Genomic DNA, 25,900 nt, shown 5'->3' with positions numbered 1-25,900 from the left:
TAAGTGAGTCTTTGTACAATTGTATGTCTAAGAAGAGGAATTAAGAATTGAAGAAATGGTTAAATCAAGAAGTCAATCATACTTCGTTCCAAAACAAGTCTTAGAGTTAAGATTGTGACATTGAGTGACAAGTCTTAAGAAGGTTTACAACATTCATCAAGTGTAGAATTTGAAAAAAAGGATTTTCGTATTTTCGAACATTTGAAATTGGAAAGTTGTGATGTCTTGGATAAGACAAAGACCAACTAGGACTAATTTATGAAGTGTTTTGTCTTGATAAAAGCTACACTAACTCTTGAATATTTGTTTGTCAATAAATGCTTATTGACAAGAGAATCTTATATGTCAAGGAGTCAGTGGGAGTCTTAATGGTCTTGAAAGGTTTCAAGAATAAATCAAAATAAACCTTATCGATCATCACTAGCACACGAGTTGAGGTTTACAACCTATCGTGTTGACATCATCTTGTTTTCTGTACTGTTCCAATTGAGTTAATTATGCATGTGAGCCATATGGGTTTTCATTTGAATGCATAAAAGGCAAGGACCTTGATCAATGAAAAGTACATTGATAGGAAAAGGTGAGCTGCTTAACTACTTGAAAGACATGGTGGGCAGCCGTGTTACGATAAGGCAAGAAATCAAGATTGAGAAAGTTCGGTCCATATGAGTTTGAATTTGTCGTAAACTTTGGTTTTGACAAATTCACATGAATAGGAACATATACACCATTAAAATCTAAGTGTCATAAGATTCCCTCCTTCATGAAAATGATTGTGAGGAAATACTTTCACTAAAAGAGATTTTAAGAAGATAGTGATTGTGATAATTGGATTCTCGAATTCGATTATGGTTACGATATCTCTTTCCATGATTCGAATTATGAGATTTGGCAATTAGTCTTAATTGTTTAGACACACATATGAGCTATCTAAAGGAAAGGTGTATAAGCTTAGATAAAGGATTATCAAAGCATTAGGTATTAGAAACATGAACTTAAGAAATTCAATAAGTATTGTTTTCTGGAAGTTAAGCTGGTTTCTGAATACATGTCAAAGCTAGTGGGAGCATAAGTGTTAAGTTTATAATAATCATCATGATAGTGGGAGCATAAATGTTATGACTGTATGATTATTAAGGCAAGTATTGCAAGTTAGCAATATTAATTATAGAAAACAAGAGTTATACTTTGCAAAGTAGTAAGGGTGTAAAATTGTTTTGCTATAATTAAGGGAGAGAATATTGTACTTCGTTTCAAAATCTAAAGCTTAGATTAAGAAATTTTAATAAATTTAGTCAAAGGATACATAGTGCGTTCTTAAATTTCGATTATGATTACGGTATCCCTCTTCATATTTCGAATTATGAGAACGTAGCACGTAAAATATTATGGCAGAAGATTGATAAAGTATCAAATCTTTATATAAGACATTATGCATCGTGTCCCATACGCCTCGGGTATAGGATCGATTGCGAATACTATAATATTTGACCATTCTAAATTTTTTCCAAATGTATAGCGCATTTAGAATGAAAAAGGACTAGAATCGGTTTTTGACTAAGATGATTAAACAACTATCAAAGGACAATCCAAAGTTCGCCGAAGATTGGTCGTTTATGAGTAGTTAGAAGTATGATATTGGATGGAGCATATCGACATTGTTATGAATAGATAAGATTCTATTGAAAATAAGTTGTCATATGGTAAGTATGGAAAGGTTTCCATATTGGGAGTTAGATATTAAGAATCTATGTCTAAGATTAGAAACTTTTATGCAAAAGGATGTTCAAAGGAATGTACTTTGAGTGAGAGACATCACATCTATGGAATTGTCTTGTAACAATCTCCGATAGAGGACTTTGTAATTTCGTTGGCAATAGTCATTGTGACTTTAGTGCAGTGACATTACAAAAGGATCATTGCATAAATGTTAGAATCTAACATATTCTATAAGTGGCAAGAATTTGATATTCTTACACTTGTGATAGGAATTGGGAGTTGTGAAATGAGTATGATTGGAAATGTGTTCATTTGATCTATTTCACAAAGTAAAAAAAAACCATAGGTAAACATTGTGTGCATGCTAAGAGCATGGGACAAGTATAGCTATAATTCAAGTAAGAAGTTGATTACCCAAAACGACAAATAATGAGTAATCGATATGGTGATAAATAAAAGGTGTTTTATTTATATTCAAAGGTTTGAGACCATATGGGATTAGTATTATTCTTGTGTTTTACCTTGCATGTTTTGACTTCCTGAATAATTTAATTGGTTAAGAATAGTCAAATTATTTAAACGGGCCACAGTCGTTCATATGTTGGAAGTATGTATGAATGAAGACTGTCGTGAATTGGTGTGTGGATTGTCTAAAGTGTATTAGACATAAGCAATTGTTTGCTACAACATTCATGAGTGCTTATGAATATGATTTGAGCATTGGATTAAACCCACGCTCACTTGGATCACTTCATGGATTTTATCACGAGTGATTGGTGAGACGATAACATCTTATATTCTTGAAACCGAGATGTGTGAGTTGTATCTTGCGAGTCGGTTGCACATTGATAATATGTAAACGCACCAGTAACTTGGTGTTATAAAACATATTGTTGTGTGTGATTTGGTGAGTGAGTGCAAGCGAGCATTGAGTCAAAGTTTATCCGTTCCTTTTATCCAAAGTAGGATAAAAGCGATATATGTGGGCCCCTCGATGATTTAGTGATGGCACCTAAGCGCTTGGCCAAGCCGGGACTAAATTGATGTGTTCAATTGTAGTCTGTTGTCAGTCGTCATAAATCTGAATTCGGGAAACAACACATAGACAGAGAGAATGATTAAGATCCATGTCTCAGCCTATACGATAATATCTAGAATTGAGGAATATATGATCCCTTATCTAAAGGACACGCGTATCTGATAAGATCAGAGTTGACAGTGGCTTTAGAAAGCTACGATTGCATATTAGGATCTGAAGTCATACGCAAAATAGTTATTAGACTTATCCAAGTGGGAGACTGTTGGATTAGTGTCTAAGTCCATAACTATTTTAGTATGTACTTGACCCGATGGTGCATGGTCCTTTTGGGTTGCTTTCACCAAAGCAACTTGACAGGATGAATTATGGAGAGAAAGGATTAATTATGAATTATTAATATATTACGAGAATAATATATTAAAGGAGAAATCATACTGTTTAATTAATATTAGTTAAGAACTAATAAGAATTAAGTTTGTGACTAAAAGACATTAATTAAACTTAAGGGACTAGAACTGTCAATTGTGTGATAGTTGAATATTGAGCTAATGGACTCCTCATTAAGGGGGTGGACGAATTCTATGGGGAAACCCATTAGAAATCGTCCAAAGGCCTTTAAGAAAGGGGTTCATGGGTTGCTTAGGGCCTAAGCATCCAAATTAGGGTTTCCTTGTTAGATAACCCTAATAGCCTCACTATTTAAGGAACCCTTAAGCCCCAAAAACGTGGTGAACTAATTGGTTAGGGGTTTCCACACGTTTTGGGCAGCCTCCTTCTCTTCTCCTCTTCATCCTTTTGCTCTTGGTGTTTGTGAGCCATTAGAGGAGTGACATTTGTGACTCTAAGCTTTCTAAAGTCAATACAAGGAGGAATTTGAGATTGTTATTACTACATAACAATCAAGGTAATATCTCAAACCCTAATTCATATGTTATATTGATTAGATCTAGGGTTTTAAAGTCTTGGATGAATAGCATGTACAATAGAGAAACCTAGATCCAAGCATTAGGGTTTGTATGAGCACATAGGATGTTCTTATAGCTAAAACCCATCAGTATTCCCCCTCCCCCCTCCCCTTAAAATATTTAAAAATAATGAAAACGTAGGGGTATGAACTCACCACTAGTGCGTGTTCGGTTTAGATAGTGAAACTGAAGAAATGATCATCGGGCTAGCGTACGTGGGGGAAACGGTATCCTAGAATTATTTAAACATGTAATCGTATTTAATTTATTGAAAAAATAATTTAAAGTGTTAGACAACACTTGATTTATGTGAGGAATTTCTTGTAAGTATTAACAAAAATGGAATGAAGTGTTGAGGATGGTTTTCGGTCAAGGCTCCACTGAAATCCTTGATTTCAGTCCTAAAGGAGTTTTCGGTCGGGAACGTGTCTCGATCCTAGTGTTTTCGGTCAGCTTGAAGATTTGAAGATTTGAAGGTTGTTCTTGGTGTTCTAAAAGAAAAATATGAAGTGTTGAAGGATTTTTCTTGAAGGTATGAATGTTCTTGGATGGTACTTGAGAGAAAAATGGGTGTGTTTTCAAGTGGAAGAGTGAGAAAATGACTGAGTTTTTCAAGTGTGTGTGTGTGTGTATATATATATATATATATATATATATATATATATATATATATATATATATCGGTTGGGTTTTCGGCCAGGAAGGGGTTCTCGGCCGAAACATGTTTTCGGTTAGAGGGTTCTCGACCGGAAAGGGGGTTTTTGGTCCGAGGGTTTTCGGTTCCAAAGGAAAACTTTGATTTCTAAGTATATTTTATTCCAAATACTTATATAAAAACATCCTTTATATAATTTAAATCTGTTGTAAAAGCCTTCATAGTCCGTATTATATTCTCTCTTGTTGTTCTCAAAAAATGGCATTTACATCAACTTGATGTAAAAAATGCCTTCTGAAATGGAAATTTATATGATAAAATTTATATGGAGCAACCATCGGGGGTTGTTGACTCTCTTTTTCTTAATCATGTTTGTCGGTTAAAGAAAGCTCTTTATGGGTTTAAACAAGCCCCTAGAGCTTGGTTCCAACGACTCAACTCCTTTCTCATAAGCATTGGTTTCTCTTGTAATCGAGCTGATCCCTCCCTTTTTGTCTTCAAAAGGACTCAATAATTATTTACCTGCTGGTGTATGTAGATGACATCATCCTCAATGCAAATGATACATCTATCATTCATACATTCATTGTTCGAATTAATAAAGAGTTTCTTATTACAGATCTTGGAAAATTGAGTTATTTTCTTGGTCTTAAAGTTTCATATCATGATATTGGTCTCTTTCTTAGTCGATCTAAATATGTTCATGATATCCTTACTCGAGCTTAATTGTTGGATGCCAAACCAATTTATACTCCTCTCTCCACTTTCGCTTATTTCACAAGCCAAGGCACTCCCTTCTCTGATCCTACACTGTATCAATCTCTTGTAGGAGCTCTTTAATATCTCACCGTCACCTGCCCTGATTTGTCCTATGCTGTTAATCGGGTCAACCAATTGCTAAATGCTCCAACGGAAGATCACTTTCAAGTTCTCAAAAGAATTTTTCGTTATGCCAAAAGCACCATTTCTTATAGTCTTTCGTTTTCTTGTGCTTCTTCACCAACGATTTTGGGCTATTCAGATGCATACTGGGCTCGTTGTATTGAGACCTGTTGTTCTACTTATCGCTACTCCATCTTTCTTGGTAGCAATTCGGTATCTTGGAGTGCTAAGAAACAACCAACCATGTCTCGTTCCAGCTATGAATCTGAATACATGGATTTAGTGAATGCTTCTTCTGAGATCATATGGATTACTCATCTTCTGCATGAATTGTATGTCCTGCCTTCTGGACGTCCCATTCTCTTATGTGACAATCGTAGTGTCCTGTTTCTTAGCCAAAATCCAATTTCTCATAAACGAGTTAAACATATTGATATTGATTATCATTTTATTCGAGAATTGGTGTTATTTGGCATGCTTCACACTCAATATGTCTCTACGCACCTTCATCTTGCTGATATATTTACCAAAAGTCTTTCGCGGCCTTTGTTTGAAGATTTTTGTTCCAAGCTTCGAGTTGGACTTCCCCCTCTGTCGCTTGCGGGGGTAATAGATAATAAAGTTAATTTAGCTTCCTAGTTTATAGGATCTGTTTTTGTATATCCTGTAATTTAGATAGTTTGTTGCACTATAACTATTATACATTGATTAATACAAATCCCACCAAACTAAGGGTGATTATATAAACCTAATATATTCCCATCAAATCATTCCATAACAACCTCTGGCTCATCTCCCTTTTTCCATAAATTGGAATCCAAGTTGTTCATTGAACCACATCATAAGGGTAAATTTGGTTGTTGAAGTTTTAAAGGCAACTACTGATGCAATACTATGAAGAATGAATAGCTTTAGGAACAACAAGAGAGTACCTTTAATGTGAGACAAAAACACGAGTCAGTAGAGTTCATGGTAGGAGTCCATCATTCATGGCGGTCATGTTGCCTTTCTTCGATTCTGGCTATCTATTCCTAGTATACAGGAGGGGATAAGCAAACTGGAAATCGATGGTTCAATAAGACAGGAGCATCGCAACCTATTTCCATCTTCCTTCAACACATGGAGGCAAACGGTGGTTGGAATTGCTATGTGTGTGTACGTAAACAAATAGAGTGGATGAGTCGGTGCGAGGGTTGATGGCGGTGCACAAAAATGAGTTCATAGTCGATGTCGATGCCGAAGACGATTTTCCTTCTCGTTAGTTGGATTTAGACGACAAAGCATCAGTAAACCCAAAATTGAGGAAACGTTGATCAATCGTGAGAGGCTAAATGCTCATAAAAGAACAACAGAAAGAAGATTAATATGAACAGAAGACGATGGGTAGATGCGAGAGAAGTCCCGCCAGAAACGGTGATCTTTACCTCTTCTGTTGGCGGTGAATGGAAGAATCCTATTGGACTAGAAAACGGCGAACATTAGAAGCAGACAAGATTGAAGCTAATGATTGTACCCTCTTTAGCCAAAGCCGAGAAAGCCGATCACCACCAAAAGTTTTAGTCACCGGCTCCAAACCAACCAAAATAAATACCACCAGCTTGACACTATTGTTGTTCATAAGATTGTTGTGATTTTATTATATGATAAATGAGATATCTTGTGGATGGATAGTAAATAGAAGTTGTTTTATTAAATTTCAATTGTACTTTTATTAGTTTTGTTTTGTTGATAAACATATTATAACTTATATATTTCTTTCGCAACAAATCCATTTATTTTGTTAAGAATTAAGTAGTAATAATAATAATATTAATAATAATAATAATAATAATAATAATAATAATAAGGTCATGCGGAATGGTCACGCATTGTTTGGGATGCCACATAGATATTTCACTATTCCACATCCAATCCACCAGAGTATGAAAATGGTGTTCACCGGTGGGTTGCTGGTGAAGGGAGCAAAAAAAAGAAAGAGAAAAAGGGAAATTATGAGGGGCCAGATTCACTACCAATAAGATGCAGCGTCTTTCTCCGTCCTCCCACTCACGCCACACCCAACCCACCAACCCTGGGGGCGGTGTTCACGCATCTCTAGGGGTGCCACTTAGGATTTTCACGCGTGAAATTGGTTCCACTCCGGATAGCCTAACCGTCAACAAGCTATGGTGGTTGGCTTAAAAAATAAAGAGACCCCAAAAGAAGTAGCAACGTGTACAGGTTGTTAGCCTAAAAGATACCGATTAGCTACCGGAAAAAAAAGAAACAGCTTATATTAAAAATTATAAGAATTTGAATGTAAGTACAAGTTTGAATTTTAATATGGGGATTCTAAAATAACATTCAACAAAATACATTGCTCAGATTTAGACCTTTGAAGCAGTTGAAGGCATGAAAAGTTCTATCAATTAAAATAAGTGAGATCTCCGCTAATAAATATATCATAACAATTTTAATAAGATCCTTTTCAAAAGCAAAAGAATTTCGATTTCAAGAAAATACCAAATTGTTTTATAAGGATGTTTGTTTTATAAGAGAGTATTTGTTTTAATAATAAACAACATATTTTTTTATTTACAGAAAATAGTATCATAAAAATATTTAATATATGTCAATAATTTTATTAGTATAAATTAAAGTATTTATTTACTCATCTTTATTTATATGGAAATTTAACTTTAAAAATTATTAATGATGCATATTTATTTATTTTCATCAATTCGTGCAAATAATGGTATTATAACTAATCCTCTCTAATAAAAGATTTTTTATTTTTTATTTTTCACATCCTTATTCAATTTGTCAAACGTCATTTTGTAATTATTTGAATTAGTTTTTTCTACGTGTCATTTTATGAGTTTTTCTATTTTATTAAATTTCACATAATAGTTTAACGTAATAATTGCAATAAATCCTCTCTAATAAATGAATATTTTTTTCTGACATTTTTCATACTCTCGCCAAATGTCATTTTATGGTTATTTTAATTTTTTTTTTCGTATATCATTTTATGAGTTTTTTTACTTTATTAAATTTTATATAATATTTTAATATAACAATTGTAATAAATATAGTAATAAATTGATATCAATTTCATTAATTAACTTACCTTTTAATTTCAAAATTTTCAAAATTAAAATTTATTAGTTTCTTTTATTTATTTAAATTATTTGTTTAAATTTAAAAAATAAAAAAATATTTTTATTATAATAATTCATTATTTTTCATATTTTCTTATAAATTCAAAATTCTCAAATATTTTGACTTTCATATTAAATTTTTTTTTAAAAAAATTAACCTACGTAATACATAGATACCACAACTAGCATAATATAAAGACAAAATTGCAAGAATGGTCCCTGTGGTATGTCAAAACTAGTATGTTTGGTCCAAAATGGGTTTGGCTCGCAAGAATGGTCCAAAAGTTTGATTTTCTTGCGAGTTTGGTCCGTTTCATAATTGGAAGTGTGTAAAATGACCTATTTGCCCTCTCTATTTTGTTTTCCCTTTTCTTTTTTATTAATTTTAATATTTTATGATTAATAATTAAACAAAAAAGAAAAGAAATACAACCCTACCCCATCCAACTCCCTTTCTATGCTTCCAACTATTCTTGACTGCATCATACTTTGTTTCAAGAAAATGCAAAAAAAAGAAACACACAAATACTGGTCTTGGAGCTCTCGGTGATTGAGTTTCTTCTTTTTCTTGTTTGGTTCCTCTTGGAGATTTATCAACTGGAGAAGGGATCAAACCATCGACTAGGGTCCGTCCGACTGTGATGGTGGTTGTCTTCGTTGAAGCTGTTGTTGCCAGAGGGATGTTGTGGCGAAGGAAAAGTGGTCCTCGACCTACGAAAAGATGTGGTTGAGTAAGGGCGACGAATTGAGAAAACAGGGGAGGTGCTTTATGGGGGAAGTGACATCTCGGAGGTGTTTTGTTGGGGTCGGCGGTTGCTAGCCGTAGACGGCTGGTGGTGGTTGAGTTACGACTATCGGTGGGGTTTGTCCAATGGTAACAGTGGTGGAAGAGTAGTTGTCGGCGACCATCAAGAAGATGTGGGTGACCGGTGATGTTTTGGATCATGTCACCGGAAGCAGGGGCTTGGATGCGTAGGTTGGAGGAGGTGGTTGGTTGAGATGTTATGGCTCCGGCGGCGGGGATGAACATTGTTATCAGAATTTTGTTCCGATCGATTTGTAGGTTTCAAAAGAAGAGAGAGAAGGGGAAACAGGGAGACCATTTTACATATTTGTATCTATTGGAATCGATTTTAGGCCATGAAATTGTTTTCTGAATCTGTATAATGGTGGTTCTCGATTTACTCGATTTATTTGAAGATAGATTTGCAAGTGGGTCTCAGTTTATCTCTATTCTTTGTTACCAGATTAGCCAAACAAGGAGACCCCCAAAATACAAGGTTCTTTCATCTGGTTTTGAATGTTTTATGTACTTAAAAATTGCTGAACATTCATAGATAAATAGGTGTTTTTGAGTATTGAATTAGATTTTGGTTATGAATGCTAAATATTTGATGATTTCGATGGAATCAACTTTTCTTTTGCAGGAATTTGAAACAAGAAACAAAAATGATTTTTGATTTTTGATTCTTTTATAGTGGTGGCATCCGGTGGTGGTGGCGGCGAGGGGTGGTGATGGTAGCTGTAGATGGTGGTTAAAGAAGGAAGTTGTGGACAGTACCAAAGGCAAACCTGTCATTTTAAAAAGTTTCAAAATTTTTAATTGGACCAAAGTCGCAACAAAATCAAACTTTTGGACCATTTTTGCGAGTCCAAACTTGTTTGGACCAAACTTGCTAGTTTTGACATACCATATGGACCATTCTTGCAATTTTGTCTAATATAAAATGGAAATTAAATGAAGATATAAATCATTAAAATAAATCATTTAACTGAATGCCAATATAGTTTGAACTCAACGCCGGACCACTCCTCCACCGATCGGTCTAGAAAGCTTCTCCAAGAATTTGTTAGGGTTTCCCATTTTTCATCACCAAGACATTGACGTCTTATTTCAACATCTTTCAGGTAATCACCCCAATACCCCTTTCTGGTTTTCTTCTCCAACATCATCAGCTTGCAAAAGTGACTGTTGTTATTCAAGGACTGATCTTCTACATGCTTTGGATGGCAAATCATAAAGAACGCATCAAAAAATGGAGAGCTATCGCGCCACAAGCCATCATCTGAAAAAGTTCTAAGCGACACCCGTTGCACGTTCATAGCCGGAAACGGAACTCTTCTTCTTTGATCATCGAGGTCGAGGTTGATGTCCGATGCTAATATACCATGTATTTGAATTTGAATGTCACACTTTCTTGATAACGTGAAAGCTTCCCTCATCTTAAGAAAAAAAGAATTATCCATGGGACGCCTGATCAGAGAAAGTTCAATCTGGATTTCCTCGAGAACAATTTCTGGAAACAAGAGACGAGGCATTGTCGTCTCGCCAGAAAAATAGAAAAAAACTAATTTTGGAGCGTAAACTTTTACGTCGATGAGCATATGTGGACACCACAGCAACGACAATCTCTTCATTGAAGCACATGTGATATCGAAGCTTTCCACCTTCGACAATTTCATATCAAGGGTCAAACTCTCGAGAAAAGGAAATTTAGATTTGATAATATGCAAAAAAGCATCGTCCACGATCATACCAGCTAACCATAATGTCGTCACGCTTCCTAGTGAATCCATGGATGGAAGAAGAGTGTTCCCTTCAAGATTAAACAAACGAATATTTGGGACATCATTGATTTCCAGCACAACGGGGTTTCGTTTACCTGCTGAATTTATTCTGAATTGGTTAAGACGATGAAGGTTTTGAACCTTGACTCTCCTGAAGCCCGTGCAACATGAAAGCTCTACCCTCACAAGCAACCTACAAATAGAAAATATGTCATCAAGTACCTCTTCAATTATGTGCACATTCTTCAATTGTAGTCGTCGAAGGCACACACAGTTGATGATCACAGGATGGCTAGTCATCGAAAAGGGATTCATCATCTGCAACCCAATTGAGGAAGAACATGAAATTTCTAAATCGGTTAGGTTACGACCGGAGGAGAGTATCTCTGCTGGCAAAGTAACCGAGTAGTCACTGCTAATGCAGATTCTAAGGGAAAGCTGTTTCAGTGTGCTACTTTTGGTTGCCATGAGCCTGATCCATTTTTCAGCAAGAGAAGCCGACTCCTGATTCGTCATGTCGATGATAAGGTCAACGATTTCTATTGGTATGTTGTCACGGAGATATCGTTTCAGAGTGCGATCGACCAGCTCCTCCATCGGCTTTACTTTTTCTTTATCTTCTTCCTTGTCAACCAATATTGCTGGTGTTAGAGGAAACCGGATGATAGGGATGGTAGACCAAGTATGCAGCCATGACTTAGACAAGACGCTTGTACGGGCGGCTTCTTCTACCGGCAACCGCGATTGTATATCGTGGTACAAGTTGGGAATATCTTCTAACTCTGAACGCCTTCGCCTCCGTTTCTCCATCTATGTATGTGTATAGGTCACAAGAAAAACACCAAACCCTATTCTTTATATATACCTAGCTGATACACAAAATCTTTAGATCTAATTTCCTCAGGCTTTTAATTTAAGAATAAACTAAACATTTTAGAATCACCTAACTAAAATTTTATTAACACATATATAGTTACCATATATAAAAAATTTAATATATATATATATATATATATATATATATATATATATATAGGGTTAGGTTATTTTGTTTTCACTATCTATTGTGTGTCTGTATGACTGATTCTGGACCAATCATTTTAGTTATTTTAAGAAAGTAATTAATGCATATTACATGTTGAAGATATAATAGGTATTAATTACATCTTCAGCATTTAATAAGCATTAATTACTTTTTTAAAATAACTAAAATGATTGGTCCAAAATCAATCATACAGGCACACAATAGATAGTGAAAACATTTGAACCTAACTCTCTCTCTCTCTCTCTCTCTCTCTCTCTATATATATATATATATATATATATATATATATATATATATATATATATATCACTACAAGAAAAATCATGAATAGCTATGGAAAAATGCTACGAAATCAAATTCCGTAGCTATTTTATTAACACATATATAGTTACCATATATATATATATATATATATATATATATATATATATATATATATATATATATATATATATATATATATATATATATAAGCTTACATACCCAAACTCACTATACTATGTTGTTTAGTATCATATAATACATTTTAATTGTCCCAATGTTCTTAAAATTTAACTTCTAACTTAATTTACTTCAATGATTTTTATAAATTACACATATATCTTCATCTTACATAATTGCCATTTTCAACTACTATATATATAGCCTAGTAGGTGTTCGGCAAAAATATGTGATGTAAAAGAAAGATAATAGTGAAATTTCAAAAATCTTGAAAATAAATCAAGTTGAGGGTTGAATTTTAAAAATACTATAATGAATATATCAAACAAAACGACGTGTTATAGCGTGTTTGGGTATATAAATTTATATTCCCTTAAGGGCATATTCACTTTTCTCATATATATATATATATATATATATATATATATATATATATATATATATATATATATATATATATATATATATATATATATATATATACTAGCCGTTTACCCGCGCTAAGCGACGGGTGAAAATAGTTTCTTTTGACAGTTATTTCTATTCGGAAACATATATGATTAGGAACTCAGATTTGACCCGAAGGTAATGAAAAGGTAAACCCCTAACATTGAAAACCAATAACCGTTTGTGAATAATTTTCTTTTGCATAGTTGTAAGCTTTTGGTGAATAGTTTTTTCAAGAACATTAACATATTAAAAAGAACATGCAATGCACAAGCAAAGAGTTGATTTGGGTGAGTAGGTTTATATAGGGTTTACGGATTTGGTTTTAAGTATACGGATTTTAGGTTTAGAATTTTGGGTTTAAGGTTTTTCATTTGGTTTTGGGTTTAGGTATAAGAAAGATTTCGTTCAGTTAAATCATTTCCTTATATTTACGTCGATACGGATTTTCATCCCTAATTTTTTATAGAATAGTTTGTTTTTATGTGAAGAAGATCTTGATGGTCGGTGGTCGGTGGTCATAGGTAGGTACATATATTGGAAAAAGACGATCAATGAACCTTTGAGCCATAATTTTTTATCGAATAAGTTAATAAAAAAAATTGACTAAAATGAGAGGGTGTTAATTTGGAGCAAACAATGGAAGATACTCACATAAATTACATGGAATCGGTCACGGGACCGAAAGTGACAATTTATAAAATGTTGGAATTTGCTGCAAAACTATTTAAAATTGGGAACATCTTTGAAATCGGCCAAAATAATTCCAATAGTATAAGGTTCCTTATCTTACCTATTTCATCTTTTATCTAATATTATGTGTTTAATGCAATCTTATTATTTTATAAACATAGTCCACCTCTTTTTTTTTTTCACAATATGAGACAAACTCAAGGAGTATATTACTCCCCTTTCATGATCACTCTCCTTAAACTGTCGGCACATTATATTTTCCTTACATATATTATATTTTCCTTACATATACCAAGTTAGGACTCTTAAAAAGGATATTTGAACTAAAAAATACACAATTATCCAAATATTTATTTCAATTAAATAAAGATATGGATGAATGTTAAGTAGAAATATGAATAGGATGCAAGTTTTATTGAATTGGTTTAAACCATTTGTCTAACACATATCAATTTTTTTATACTTTTTTAAAATACATGTAATATATTCAAATAGATTTTGTATGCATAACTGAATGGAGAAAGATAGTTACTCCAAAAAAGCAAATCAAAATTTGAACTTCACCACCTGAAGTTGCAATGTCCAATTTGAAAGTAAAATTTGCAAGCCCTCTGTTAAAATTAAAATTCAAACTAAACGGAGTTACAAATTCCTAATTATAAACTATGTCACATACATGTATTTGGAACAAACTACAATTGTCGACACCTATGTCACATACAAGTATTTGGATGTTTTGCGAAACAGTTCTAAGAAGATCCAGTTCGTGGTGGTACATTGTGGAACTATTCAAATTCAGTACTCCCTTGGTCTCTCACCAGCTGACCAACCAACCAAGAAAATCCTTTATATTTCATACATTCATACAGATCAGATCACACACAAATCTGCTGAGAGATTCAGTGGTGAGATATTTTTGAATCTTATTTTTAGAATCCAAGAGTGAGGGAGCTATAACCTGGTCCTGGTGAACATGATGGAGAGGATGCCGACATGAAACCCAAATTCAAGAATCGGGCATATAGATTAGGGAATTTTGAGTATATTAAAAAATGGTACTTGAGTTTAGTTGATTTTTTTTTCAGTTTTGGAGTGTCCATAACTTTGTGTGTGCCAAACTCCATATTTCACTTCAAAGTGTGTCCGTTACCTTGATTTTTGACCCTGCAACATGAAGATAACCGGTTTTCATCTTATGCATCCTTTTTCTAAATGAGCCTTTAAAGTTAAGAAAGTAGACAAACCATTGTATTACATATTACAGGGAGGGGATGCAATATAGAATGATAGAGGGCAAAAATGGCAATATAAGAATATCTAGAATAAGGGTGTGAGATAGAACAATAGAGAGTAATATGGTAATTTGCTGTTTTCAACAATTCCATTGAAGTTTTGTCTCCTATTAGGGTCTCTTAATGCCATTAACATGTGTTATTAACAAAGATTTAATGTAAAAATATGAAATTAGTCATTGCAAATAAGATTTCAACCTTCAAAATTTAAGAACCAAATTCAACTAATTCTCAAAATTCCTTAAAATCACATTACATATCAAAGTAAAACTGATAGTTTGAGATCATAAAGAACGAATTCACATGCAGTGCAAAAAGAAAAAAGAAAACAAATGCAATTTAACATGCAATTGATAAATTCAATATTATTTGAGCCACAAAAGTTTATACTTAAAAATTCAAGCGTCAATATTATAAAACCCCATCTAATTAACGAATCATAATTCTTAATTTGAAGAAAAAACCAATAATTTATCACATAATTACATCAGAGTACTTCGTTGTTAGTTTCTTATTTTATCACCTAAATATATTAAACCATAATTATTAAAATCAATATTTTTAAGAAAGAAAGAGCGGATAAGAAAAGAAAATACTCTCTTTTGAGAAGCATCTATGTTACCTCCTTTGAGAAGCATCTTTCAATGTAATCTTGGGGGTTTCAGCTATTGCCACTATCCATGAAGCTCTGTGTAGGCTCTGTTGTAGATACTGAGTCAGTAGTATGAAAAGAAAATTAAACAAAAAAGTCGGATTTATAGAAATTGGTCAAGAGGACAATGGCAAATGAGTCAAATATATCTTAAAAGCAAAACAACTATCCAATCAACAAAAAAGTTAATATGATAATAGTTAATACAACCTATTATATAAATAGGAAACCCTAACCACCCAAATCAACCCAATCAAAATTTTATGTACGAAATGAATAGAAATACATCTAAATTTTCATCAGATACATGGCATAAGTTTTTCTTATGAATATATTAGATGAGAAACTTACAAGATCTTTGGTGTTGACAAATCTCTTTGTTCGTATGCTCCAGGAAAAAATTACAAGATAGATGTGAGCAATTGCTTACCTTAATATCGGTGTTGAGAGTGAAAGAAAGATAGAACAATTGCTTACCTTCGACATCGAGTGATAAAATAGGGAAGAGAGAAGGATGAGGGTAGAGGTGGTAGTGGTGGTTGCGTTAATTGGTGTTGAAGGTGGTGGTAGCAACTTCGATTAGGCTTCGATTCACGGTGGTGTTAAGAAATTTCAATGCCAAGCATCTTCCAATGGATGCTAATGTTTGAACCAAATAGAAACACGGTTGGATAAATAGATGAAGATAAAGAAATTTAAAAAAAATACCTCTATCCTTAAATCACGAAGGTTCATTTTCAATAATCAAATTGAAGAGATGATGTTGCCCCGCTAGTGAAGTCGTTCAAGTAGATGATTTTGTCTACGTTTCTCCCCAAATCACGATATGATAAGTTTTGATTTAAAAAAAACGAATCGCCCGTTCTTCCTGGGGCGGCGATGGGATTGAAAGTAGAAAACATGTCTCCATCTGTTTGATCGTTCTCCCTTTTAACTCCCATAGAAGTCGTAATCGTTTGGTTGAATGTGTGCGATTCTGAAGGTGGATTTTGACTTAAAAAATCTTGATTGAGTGGAACAGGCAACAAACAGATTGTTGGGTGTAGAGAGATAATCGACCAGATGATTGAGTATGTATGCAGTGGTGAACAATGATGGTGGTTGAGGCAAAGCGGCAATCGGCGACGTAGCAGGAGGCCAAAGGCTGAGTTTTTTGTCAAGATGATGTAATCACCTGTGGTAGAGGTCGACGGCTAGGGTTTCTAGAGAGACTTATGCCAGATCAATGTGATGAGGGAGTGATGGGTAGCTTGTATTTGAATGTATCTATATATATGAACAATGAACAAAACTATCGAGATATGGGGAAATGCTCAGATAAGATAATGAGCAGGTCAAAATTCAAAACAATAACGCCTTGATAACAAGGGTGATAGGAATACTAATTCATTAGCCCTTTCTTGACCTTTTCAACTATTGACGGACTTCTTACTTATCCTTATATACTAAATGTTGACCGGATTATATTTTAAAGCATAAAATCATTGTACATGAAGCAATAAAGTTTGTACCTCTTAAATTTCAGTCTTTGACCAAAGATGCATTTTAAGGTATAACATATATATATATATATATATATATATATATATATATATATATATATATATATATATAGAGAGAGAGAGAGAGAGAGAGAGAGAGAGAGAGAGAAAACAATGATCATTTAAGAACCCATAATTTCTCGAGAACCAAACAAAATCCGTAAGATCAAAATAAGAGAAGGTCAAAATGATTTGTGGCATTTTTCTAAATAATTGGAAAAAAAATAACACAAAGGTACCTTATTAAAACTGATTTGTGGCATTTTTGTGAATAATTGAAAAAAATAACAGAGAGGTACCTTATTCAAACTGATCAGAGGACATTTTAGGGATAAAAAAATATTTCCTTCGACCAGATTGAATATTGGCTAAAAAATATCCTTATACTCTATCCCTCCATCTCGTCTCCCTCCCTCCCTCTCTCTCTCTCTCTCTTTCACACACACACACCCTTCATCCCGCCTCACCTCCGACCATCCATATTCAATAATCTCCAGATCACCGACTATATCTGGTTTGACCAAATACATGTTTCTAGTGATTCGGATGCCTAAAATCGATGTAGATTGGCCGAAAATTATAGATATTGTCACACCCCCAAACCAAGGATGACGGAAACGTCCGGGGGTGGAAGACTTCATGTATAATATCACAACAACGAGTGTAATAGTGCTCAAAGTAAATACAACCATTATAAATATAATCGAGAAAATTATATGATTTCACAAGTTACATGTTTCAAAATCAATTAAAAAATAATGACAAAATGTTTTGATTTACACCGAAGCGTCCCATCCTCAAAAGCGGGTAGTCACCGATTTCTATTGATTACCTGAGAATACAAGTAAATTTTGAAAAAGTGTCAACAATTAAGTTGGTGAGTTCATAAGCTTTTGGATGTAGAGTTTGAAAACCTTGTTTGTAAATGTAATGTATACCCAAGAAAAATCCAATATTTTCCATATAAAATGTTATGTAGTCTTAAATCCCAAGACCGAATGTATGTGTGTGTCTCATACTTGTAACGATGTATACAGTTTTAAATAGATAAAACCCCGTTTTAAAGTAGAAACTCCCGTAAACTATATGTTTCGTTATCTCCCTATCTTAGTCGCTATAACCATACTATGACAGAGTAGACATGCTGCGACGTTCTTCAGCATCGAAACTGTTATAGCATTTGTCACCTCTGACCGGCCGGTCGGGCTGTTGCAAGCAGCTTGGGTGCATTGGTAATGATTCTACTACGGTGCCACAAATTCGCAAGCTGATCCTAAGTAATTGTTGTTGTTCATTGGATTCCGGAGGAACTACTTCGTTAGGATTGAGGAATTGATGTAATTCTTCCTGAATAGCCTGGATTCTCCCGTCGAGAGTCTCTTTGAAAGTCTTACCTAAACTCTTCCGACTGAATATGATAAAGCCTATAAAACAACGAGCTACTATCATTTCTTCATTATAGATTGAGATCTTCTTCGAACCTGATGCACAAATAGATAAAATAGCAGCAAATAGCATCTTTCTAGCCTGCATATTCGTGGAACTCAATCTCATTTAGAAAGCCTTCTCTCTATCTTTCAGTAACTGAACGGGAAGTGGTTTAGGAAAGGACTTTAGAATCGGATGCGCTCGCCCAGCGAGAAAGGCCCTGACCCTACCAACCAAGTCAAAATAAAAAAGAAAGAAGAGAACGAAAAGAGAACTTTGTATTTTGCTAACTCTCTAGGAGTCATGTTTAACCTCGAATGCTATTAATAGATTCTACAGCAATAGTCCCTCGGACTCGGAAAGTAATAACGAAAATGGCTAACCCAATAGCAGATTCCACAGCTGCCACCGTTGGAACCAATGAAGCAAATGATTGACCCATCATATCATCCGAAGAAACGGAAAATACCAAAAAGTTCAAATTCACAGCTAATAACATTGATTCAATTGGCATTGACATAATAGGAATATTTCGTCTATTAAGGAGGATTCCCGTTGTCAATCCCAATATAGATCTATATATAATTATCACGTTCTCCCTACAAGAGACTCTGGTTATAACTTACATGAAATTTAACCCGTACTCTAAGAGTACAACGAAGACATGTCTCATAATTTACGTTAACGAGTTTACGTGTAGAATGAATGAAAAACCTTTTCCGTGGTGGAAGTAAATCCCCTTTTTATGTATTATGTTTGTAATGTAAAATCCATAAACTATACCTATTATAGTTTATTGTACGTGTTCGAAGTGAATGAAAACCCTTATCATGAATGACTCATTTCTATTTATGATGTTAAACTAACAAGAAATACATTTAACATTTAGAAACTTATTGTTATACACTTTGCTCAACGCGTTACAAAGTGTTGTTAATATTGTAAGTTGTTTACTAGTTTTTAACTTTTCTGCACTGTTTAAGAAACTTCACAGAAAAATCGTACGAAGTCAAAAACTGAATCCGCAAACTATGAGAGTTTATAAAATGTGTCTAGTTTGTTCATAATTTTTATTATGATTTTTAGAAGTCTCTAACTTGTGTGAAAATGTTCATATTCACAGACTAGTTCGAATTCATAGCTACAATGATAGACAATTTTGTAAAAATCACCATAAATTGTAGAAAAATCGTATGAACATGTGCAAGTAGTCATTTTAAAGGGATGAACCTGAACTATTTACACCTAGTACAGTTTTAAAAACTAAAAAGTTTAAGATGTTCAAAATAGTCCGTGAATGGAACTAAAATTTCCTGTTGAAAGCTGATGTTTGAGTTTAGTTAAGTTTTTGGTGTTTTAACTTGTATTCTCCACCTAAAACTTGAATAAAACATGAAAAATGTGAGGGTATGAACTCACATTGACTGATTTCTTGGGATGGATGATGAAGAGAAGAGGTTTCCACGTCAAGAACACTTGGAAAATGCTTGCAGATTTGAAAATCCTGTGAACAAATGTCTCGATATATGTGTAAGGAATCCATGATTTGAGTGAAGGTGTGTAGAATGTTCAAGTGTGGGATGAAGATACTTACCAAAAGTGAGTGAAAAGCCCAATATCAGCCTTGAAATCGCGAGTTTTAGAGAGGGAAAGTAAGAGAGATGCGTTTGCTTTTTGGTGAAAGAGTGAATATTGTGGGAGAAGAGATAAGGATTTTTCCAGCCTTTGATCAAGATAACTTGTTGGAGAAGAGTATGAGAGGACAAATAGTTGACTAGCTAGAGATAAATAGTGATTGGAGGTTGTCATAGAGTGGGTATGGGAGATAGCTTGTGTCATTACTTCATGGGAAAGTCAACACGCATAATCAATATCTTGCACAAAAGATATTAATTTTAGATAAAGATTTCCCCTAAAATGTGATTAAAACACGAATATATGGGGTCTTATATGTCAAAATATAATTTTGGGTGAAAATCTCACTTTAAAATCATGAAAAACGAGCTTAAAACGCGAAAGTGGTCGAAAACCAGTACCAAGAAGTGAATCTGCGAGGTTCGGTCCTTAAGAACCGAGAGGGAGGGCTCAGTCTGAAGGTGTCGCAAGCGAACTCATTGATGTGAACCGAAAGCGAAGGCGGTCGAAGCGAAGCGATCCGAACCGAAAGTGGGTTCGGTCCTCGGCAGTTTGATCTTTAGCAGTTCAGTCTTCATGGTTTCGGTCCAAAAGGGACCTTCGGATTTGGCTCTTAAGCAACTTCGGCTCCGGCTTCGGCTCTTCTAGGGTTTCAGCTTCTAAGGGGGTTGGGTTCTTTGGTTGACTTCGGTTCCTAAGAGGTTTCGCCCCCTTTCTGTTGATTTTCGAATAATCTTCCCGTTTTGAGCGGTTTTTGACTAAGTTAAGGGTCGGGATGCTCCGAGTGATTGTAAAAAGTTGAGAGAGGTAGTGAAAGATTTGGAAGAGATGTGGGAGAGATTTTGTAGCACCTGGTTCTTGGTACGTATCCTCTTGTTATATACCTTGCATTTTGGCCTTGGACTCGGCGAGTTGAAGGTCCAACTCGCCGAGTAGAAGCGAGAAGAGACACGGGAATTAAACGGTGAACTCGGCGAGTCGGGTCCCGAACTCGGCGACTAGACCCTTTTTGGGCAAAAAACCTAATTCGAGGGTTTGCATCCTATTTAAACACTCTAACTCAGCCTCCCTTGTCCCTAACACTTCCAGAGAGCTGTAGAGCGAAACCCTAGCCCCCATATTGTTCTTGTGAGTGATTTTTGGCCTTGTGAAGGAAGTTTGGAGCTTAGAAGAAGAAGGAGGAGGTTGAGGAGTGCAAGGAGGGGAAGTAGATCCAAAATATACACTGTGAGAAGCTTCCATTCAGGTAGAAAAGTTCCTACTTGATCACTAGTTCATTAGATCCCCCTTTTCTCCCTAATTGGTGGTTTTCAAGCCCTAAAACCTCAAAATCCATGTGTTTATGCTCTATGTTCTGAAAGGACTTCAGATCTGGACCTTATGGACATCTTAGAAGTGTAAAGTCTCTGTGGTTGAAGTGATTGAGGTCCCTATTGAGTGTATGACCTCATAAAGAGCTTGGAATTGCCTTTTGGAGCTCATAGGGCCATGCATGCACGTAAAGTTTGCAACTTTACGTGATAAGCATGCCCTAGGAGCTTAGATCTATGGTTTGGAACCGTTGCATGTCTCATATTTGGTCTGTATGGAAGGAGAGTTGAAGGGACTCGGCGAGTTCTATGAAGATGGTCTTAGACTCGATGAGTTGGATGAACGACTCGGCGAGTCCTATGAAGATTGCATGGAACTCGACGAGTTGTTCTTCAAACTCGGCGAGTCATATGAATTGTTACTGAGTTAAGAAGGGTTTAAGTGTAGAAGGTCCAACCCTTCGTAGTTGCACGCGGAGTTAGCAATTTAACGTGTAGAAATAGTCCCAGAAACCAAATCCTCAAGATGGATGCTCTGGTGAGGATTTGGAAGCGAGTAGGAGATCTGCTCGTAGGGCTCGGCGAGTTGTTCTCGGACTCGGCGAGTCGGATCGCGAGTCAGTCTAATCGTCCCAAGAAGTGAGTTAAGGGCGACTCAGTGAGTGGGAAGAGGGACTTGATGAGTTAGTATTGGGATAGTAGGAGAGGGACTCGGTGAGTCTGTGCCATGAATCGGCGAGTCCAGTAAACTAAAAGTTGACTTTGACCAGGGAGTTGACCTTGGACCAGAGGTAGGTCAGTCACTTGACCTAAGGGTATTTATGAGCGACTAATCTATGTTTATGGATTTATAGCCGGAGGATTACCGGTGCAGCAGTCAGACATCTAGCAGGCAGACTTTCGGTAGCTACTTTTCGAGGTGAGTTTCCTTCCAGTAGGAACGGGTCTAAGGCACCAAGGCCGGCCCTTATAGACGATATGTTAGTCTCGGAGTGTGGGCAAAGCCCGTATCTCATAGTTGAGTTTGATTATGATATATGCTAGTATGATCGAATTGTTTATACTCGTTGTCTGTGTGATACTTGTATGTCATGGTTTAGCAGCGGAGTGTGGGCGAGGCTCGTATCTCTCAGATAGTGGAGTGTGGGCGAGGCCCGTATCTCCCAGATAGCGGAGTGTGGGCGAGGCCCGTATCTCCCAACTAGCGGAGTGTGGGCGAGGCACGTATCTCCATGAGTGTGGGTGAGGCCTGTACCTCCTAGCTATTCAGGTACCTCTTCAGCTAGGGGGAAGGAGCTGGCGCGGTAGCGGCATATCACACACACACACACTCTTGTTTTTCCGCATTATGGATTTTCTTGGATGTACTCTGACATATTATTATGATATGGATGGTTTTCAGACATGAAGCATTATTATTAAACTTTTATATCAAAGTTGTATGAATTGACCTACTTAAAAATGAAATTTTTTGCCTGTATTTTTGGGATGTTACAGATTTGAGAGAGAGAGAGAGAGAGCGAGAGAGACTGAGAGAGACTTTGTTTGTGACCTTTGTTAATGTTTAGCCTCGTGATGCAAGGTTTGTAAACCCCATTAAGCCTCGTTATGAGTGTCATACACCCCCGAAGGGTATGTAATAATGTTTTACCGAGTAGTAACATCACTTACCCTGATTAGGGTTTTGATTTTCTGAATATGTGAAATCTCTAAGTGATACTTTTGTATTAAGATAGTGTGTTGTACAATAGTAAACATAATGTAAACCATAATATACAAGGGTTAATTAAGTTGGCTGGTTTGACTTGTTGACTCTATTTGACTTTGACTTGACCAGAAAGTGACGGTTGTCACAGATATGGTGAAATAGAATCGATGATTAATGGTGTTCACTTCCAAATCGGAAAAAGAGTCATCCGAGGGAATCACTTATGAGTGGAGATACATCGTTGAAAATCAATGTAGTTTGCCGATTTTTGCAATTGATTTCTCTCTTTCCTTCCTCTTGTCATCGCATCACCTCCAGATGGTGTAGTCTCATCACCTCGTGAATTTATAAGAAATTCTTATTACATGGATACGTAATTTCATTTTTAATTTCATCATGTGTTTGCCTAATTGTATGAATTCATTCTAAATGGATTGATATGTATATTTGTTTTGTATCATTCTAGATTGTTGCTTTGCTTCACTCTAGTAAGTGCCTTGCTTTGTATCAACAACTATTTGACTTTATATGGATATCAAATGCTTCTATATTGCTTGCTTTATGTAAATGGAATTAGCATATTGTTTAGTTTTTATATTGTTAATTACTCTATAAATTTACCATACATTAGATTGATAGATTTTAATCTATCAATTATGCTTGTTTTTACTTTTTTTATTGGATGATTGACCACTTCTTCATTAATGTATAATGGTTAACTTAAATTCTTTTAGTTCACAACATAACAACTTTTGAGCATTTGACTTAACTGTAATTCACAAGTGAATCACATATGAATTACATGTAATTTACATATGAATCACATGTAATTCACATGTAAATCACAAGTGAATCACATATAAATCACATATGAATTACGTCTATATACAAATATGTTTTTTGTGTGTGTCTTCTTCGTTAATTATTTTTTTTAATTTTCTTTTGAATTTCACATTTGAATCTTAAAAGAAGCAATCATATGTGAATATCACATTATATAATCATATGTGAATCTTAAATGATATAATCACATGTGAATCTTATATGATATAAACATATACCTATTTTTGTGATTGTTCTTGTATTTGTAACGTCCCAAAAACACGATACAAATTTTCATTTTTAATTTAAAGATATCATTGTTTTCAAGCAAACCCATCTGAAAATCAAGTATCAAAATACAAATATTTCTCAAGATCAATTTATCATAAATCTCTAAAACATAACATCGAAGGATGTGTACGATCACTCCTTCGCCTTGCCCCGATCATCTGAAGTACCTGTAACATAAACTTAAACCGTAAGTCAAAGCTTAGTGAGTTCCCTCAAAATACCACACACAACCATACAAATAACAACATGCATATATGAGCCTATAACCTGACTAGACTGTCGCATTAGGCCTAAAACCTATCTGGATTGCTCTCAGAGCCTTCAGCAAGACTGGACCACTGCATCGGTCCTACAGCCTATCTGGATCGCTCTCCGGGCCTTCAGCCTAACTGGACCGCCTCGCAGGACTTTAGTCTATCTGTACCGCTTTGGGTGTCTTGGCCTTCAGCAAAAAGCAGGATCGCCTCAACCCACCCGACAATAACACATCAACATATATCATAACAATCAATAGTCATCAAATACAGGTAGTCCTATAGATCTACGGTCTAACACATATTCAGTAATATATGTAATCATACATTTCTATCGGTCTAATGCGTATCAGTAATCATCAGGTAATCATACAGATCTACCGCATATTCAAAATAACATCTATCAATATACCATGATATCAAATCCAGTGGGCCGACCTTGGTGCCTTCGACCCATAAGTACAGTGAGGAAAACTCACCTCTCAATCTAGAAAGATCGTTAAACAGGACACTGCTCTAAATATCAGCTCTATTGGTCACCTATTCATCAGATAGAGACCAATCTCAAATACAACCCAAAATACCCTTTGGTGAAACTTGGTTAAACCCTAGTCAAAGTCAAAAATCAATCCAAACTCGAATGTCCCGTAGCCACTGGTCACGTCGTGACCTAATAAGTCAAAACAATCGAGGAAGACCATCCTTACATTGTGACATTCAAGAGCTCACATCACAAGGATGCTCTGGACATAAATGTTGAATGAAGCTCTTAATCCCTTTGGCCAAGCAACCAAATCCTCCATAGTGTCTTATTTACTCCATAACATCATAAAAATCATGTCTTTTTAGACATGAATGTCCCAAACACTAACTAGGGCACAAGAGGAGGAAATGACACCAAATCTCATGCAAGAGTCTTAAAACTCAACCATATTCCAGATCTAGCATCTATACTACTCAATGGACACTGGAGATCCATAAAGTTGGAAACTTTATGGATTTCAACCACTACATCATCTTGTAAATGAAAGATAAAGCATAAAAATCTAGATCTAGCTTATGGACTCATAAAACAATGAACTTGAAACTTATAAAAGGTCCAGAAGGTGTGAAAATGCTTAATGGTGAAACTTGAATGCAAAATTGATGGACTAGATGCTCTTCCTCTTCTTTTCCTTAGCTAGAATCACCACTATCAAGATCAAATATGGATTTTAGGGTTTCAAAGGGGAGTGCAAGGAGGTCATAGAGGCTAAGGGTGGGCAAACCCTAGACCTCACTTCCTTTAAATACGGAATAAAATCCCAAAAATTAGGGTTTCCGCTCAGGCAGATCTCACATCGTGATCCATATGTGCTCACGTCGTGAGCCCA

The 25,900-nt window shown here is 35.3% G+C and overlaps 2 protein-coding genes across 2 annotated transcripts; both read right to left on the bottom strand.

The window, feature by feature from the left end:
* Positions 1–10,164: 10,164 nt before the first annotated feature.
* Positions 10,165–11,778, bottom strand: LOC145098128 (uncharacterized). Its single transcript, XM_079035800.1, has one exon. It carries the CDS (start codon positions 11,776–11,778, stop codon positions 10,165–10,167), a length of 1,614 nt encoding a protein of 537 aa, XP_078891926.1.
* Positions 11,779–18,204: 6,426 nt separating this feature from the next.
* On the bottom strand, positions 18,205–19,021 carry LOC145098127 (ATP synthase protein MI25-like). Its single transcript, XM_079035799.1, has 2 exons — positions 18,820–19,021; positions 18,205–18,560 (listed from the first exon to the last, which is right to left on the bottom strand). The coding sequence occupies exons 1-2, from the start codon at positions 19,019–19,021 to the stop codon at positions 18,205–18,207; spliced, it is 558 nt and encodes a 185-aa protein (XP_078891925.1).
* Between the last annotated feature and the right edge of the window lie 6,879 nt (positions 19,022–25,900).

Source organism: Lactuca serriola, chromosome 4 (assembly GCF_051521515.1).
Source record: "Lactuca serriola cultivar US96UC23 chromosome 4, Lser_US96UC23_V15, whole genome shotgun sequence".
Taxonomy (NCBI): domain Eukaryota; kingdom Viridiplantae; phylum Streptophyta; class Magnoliopsida; order Asterales; family Asteraceae; genus Lactuca; species Lactuca serriola.
The sequence above is the reverse complement of the archived record's forward strand: the minus strand, read 5'-3'. Positions and strand labels throughout refer to the sequence as shown.

Coding starts and splice junctions, on each gene's coding strand:
- LOC145098128 (XM_079035800.1), bottom strand. CDS start 11,778: ATGGAGAAACGGAGGCGAAGGCGTTCAGAGTTAGAAGATATTCCCAAC.
- LOC145098127 (XM_079035799.1), bottom strand. CDS start 19,021: ATGCCAATTGAATCAATGTTATTAGCTGTGAATTTGAACTTTTTGGTA. Junction 18,561..18,819: donor ATCTATTAATAGCATTCGAG/GTTAAACATGAC, acceptor TTTGTGCATCAG/GTTCGAAGAAGATCTCAATC.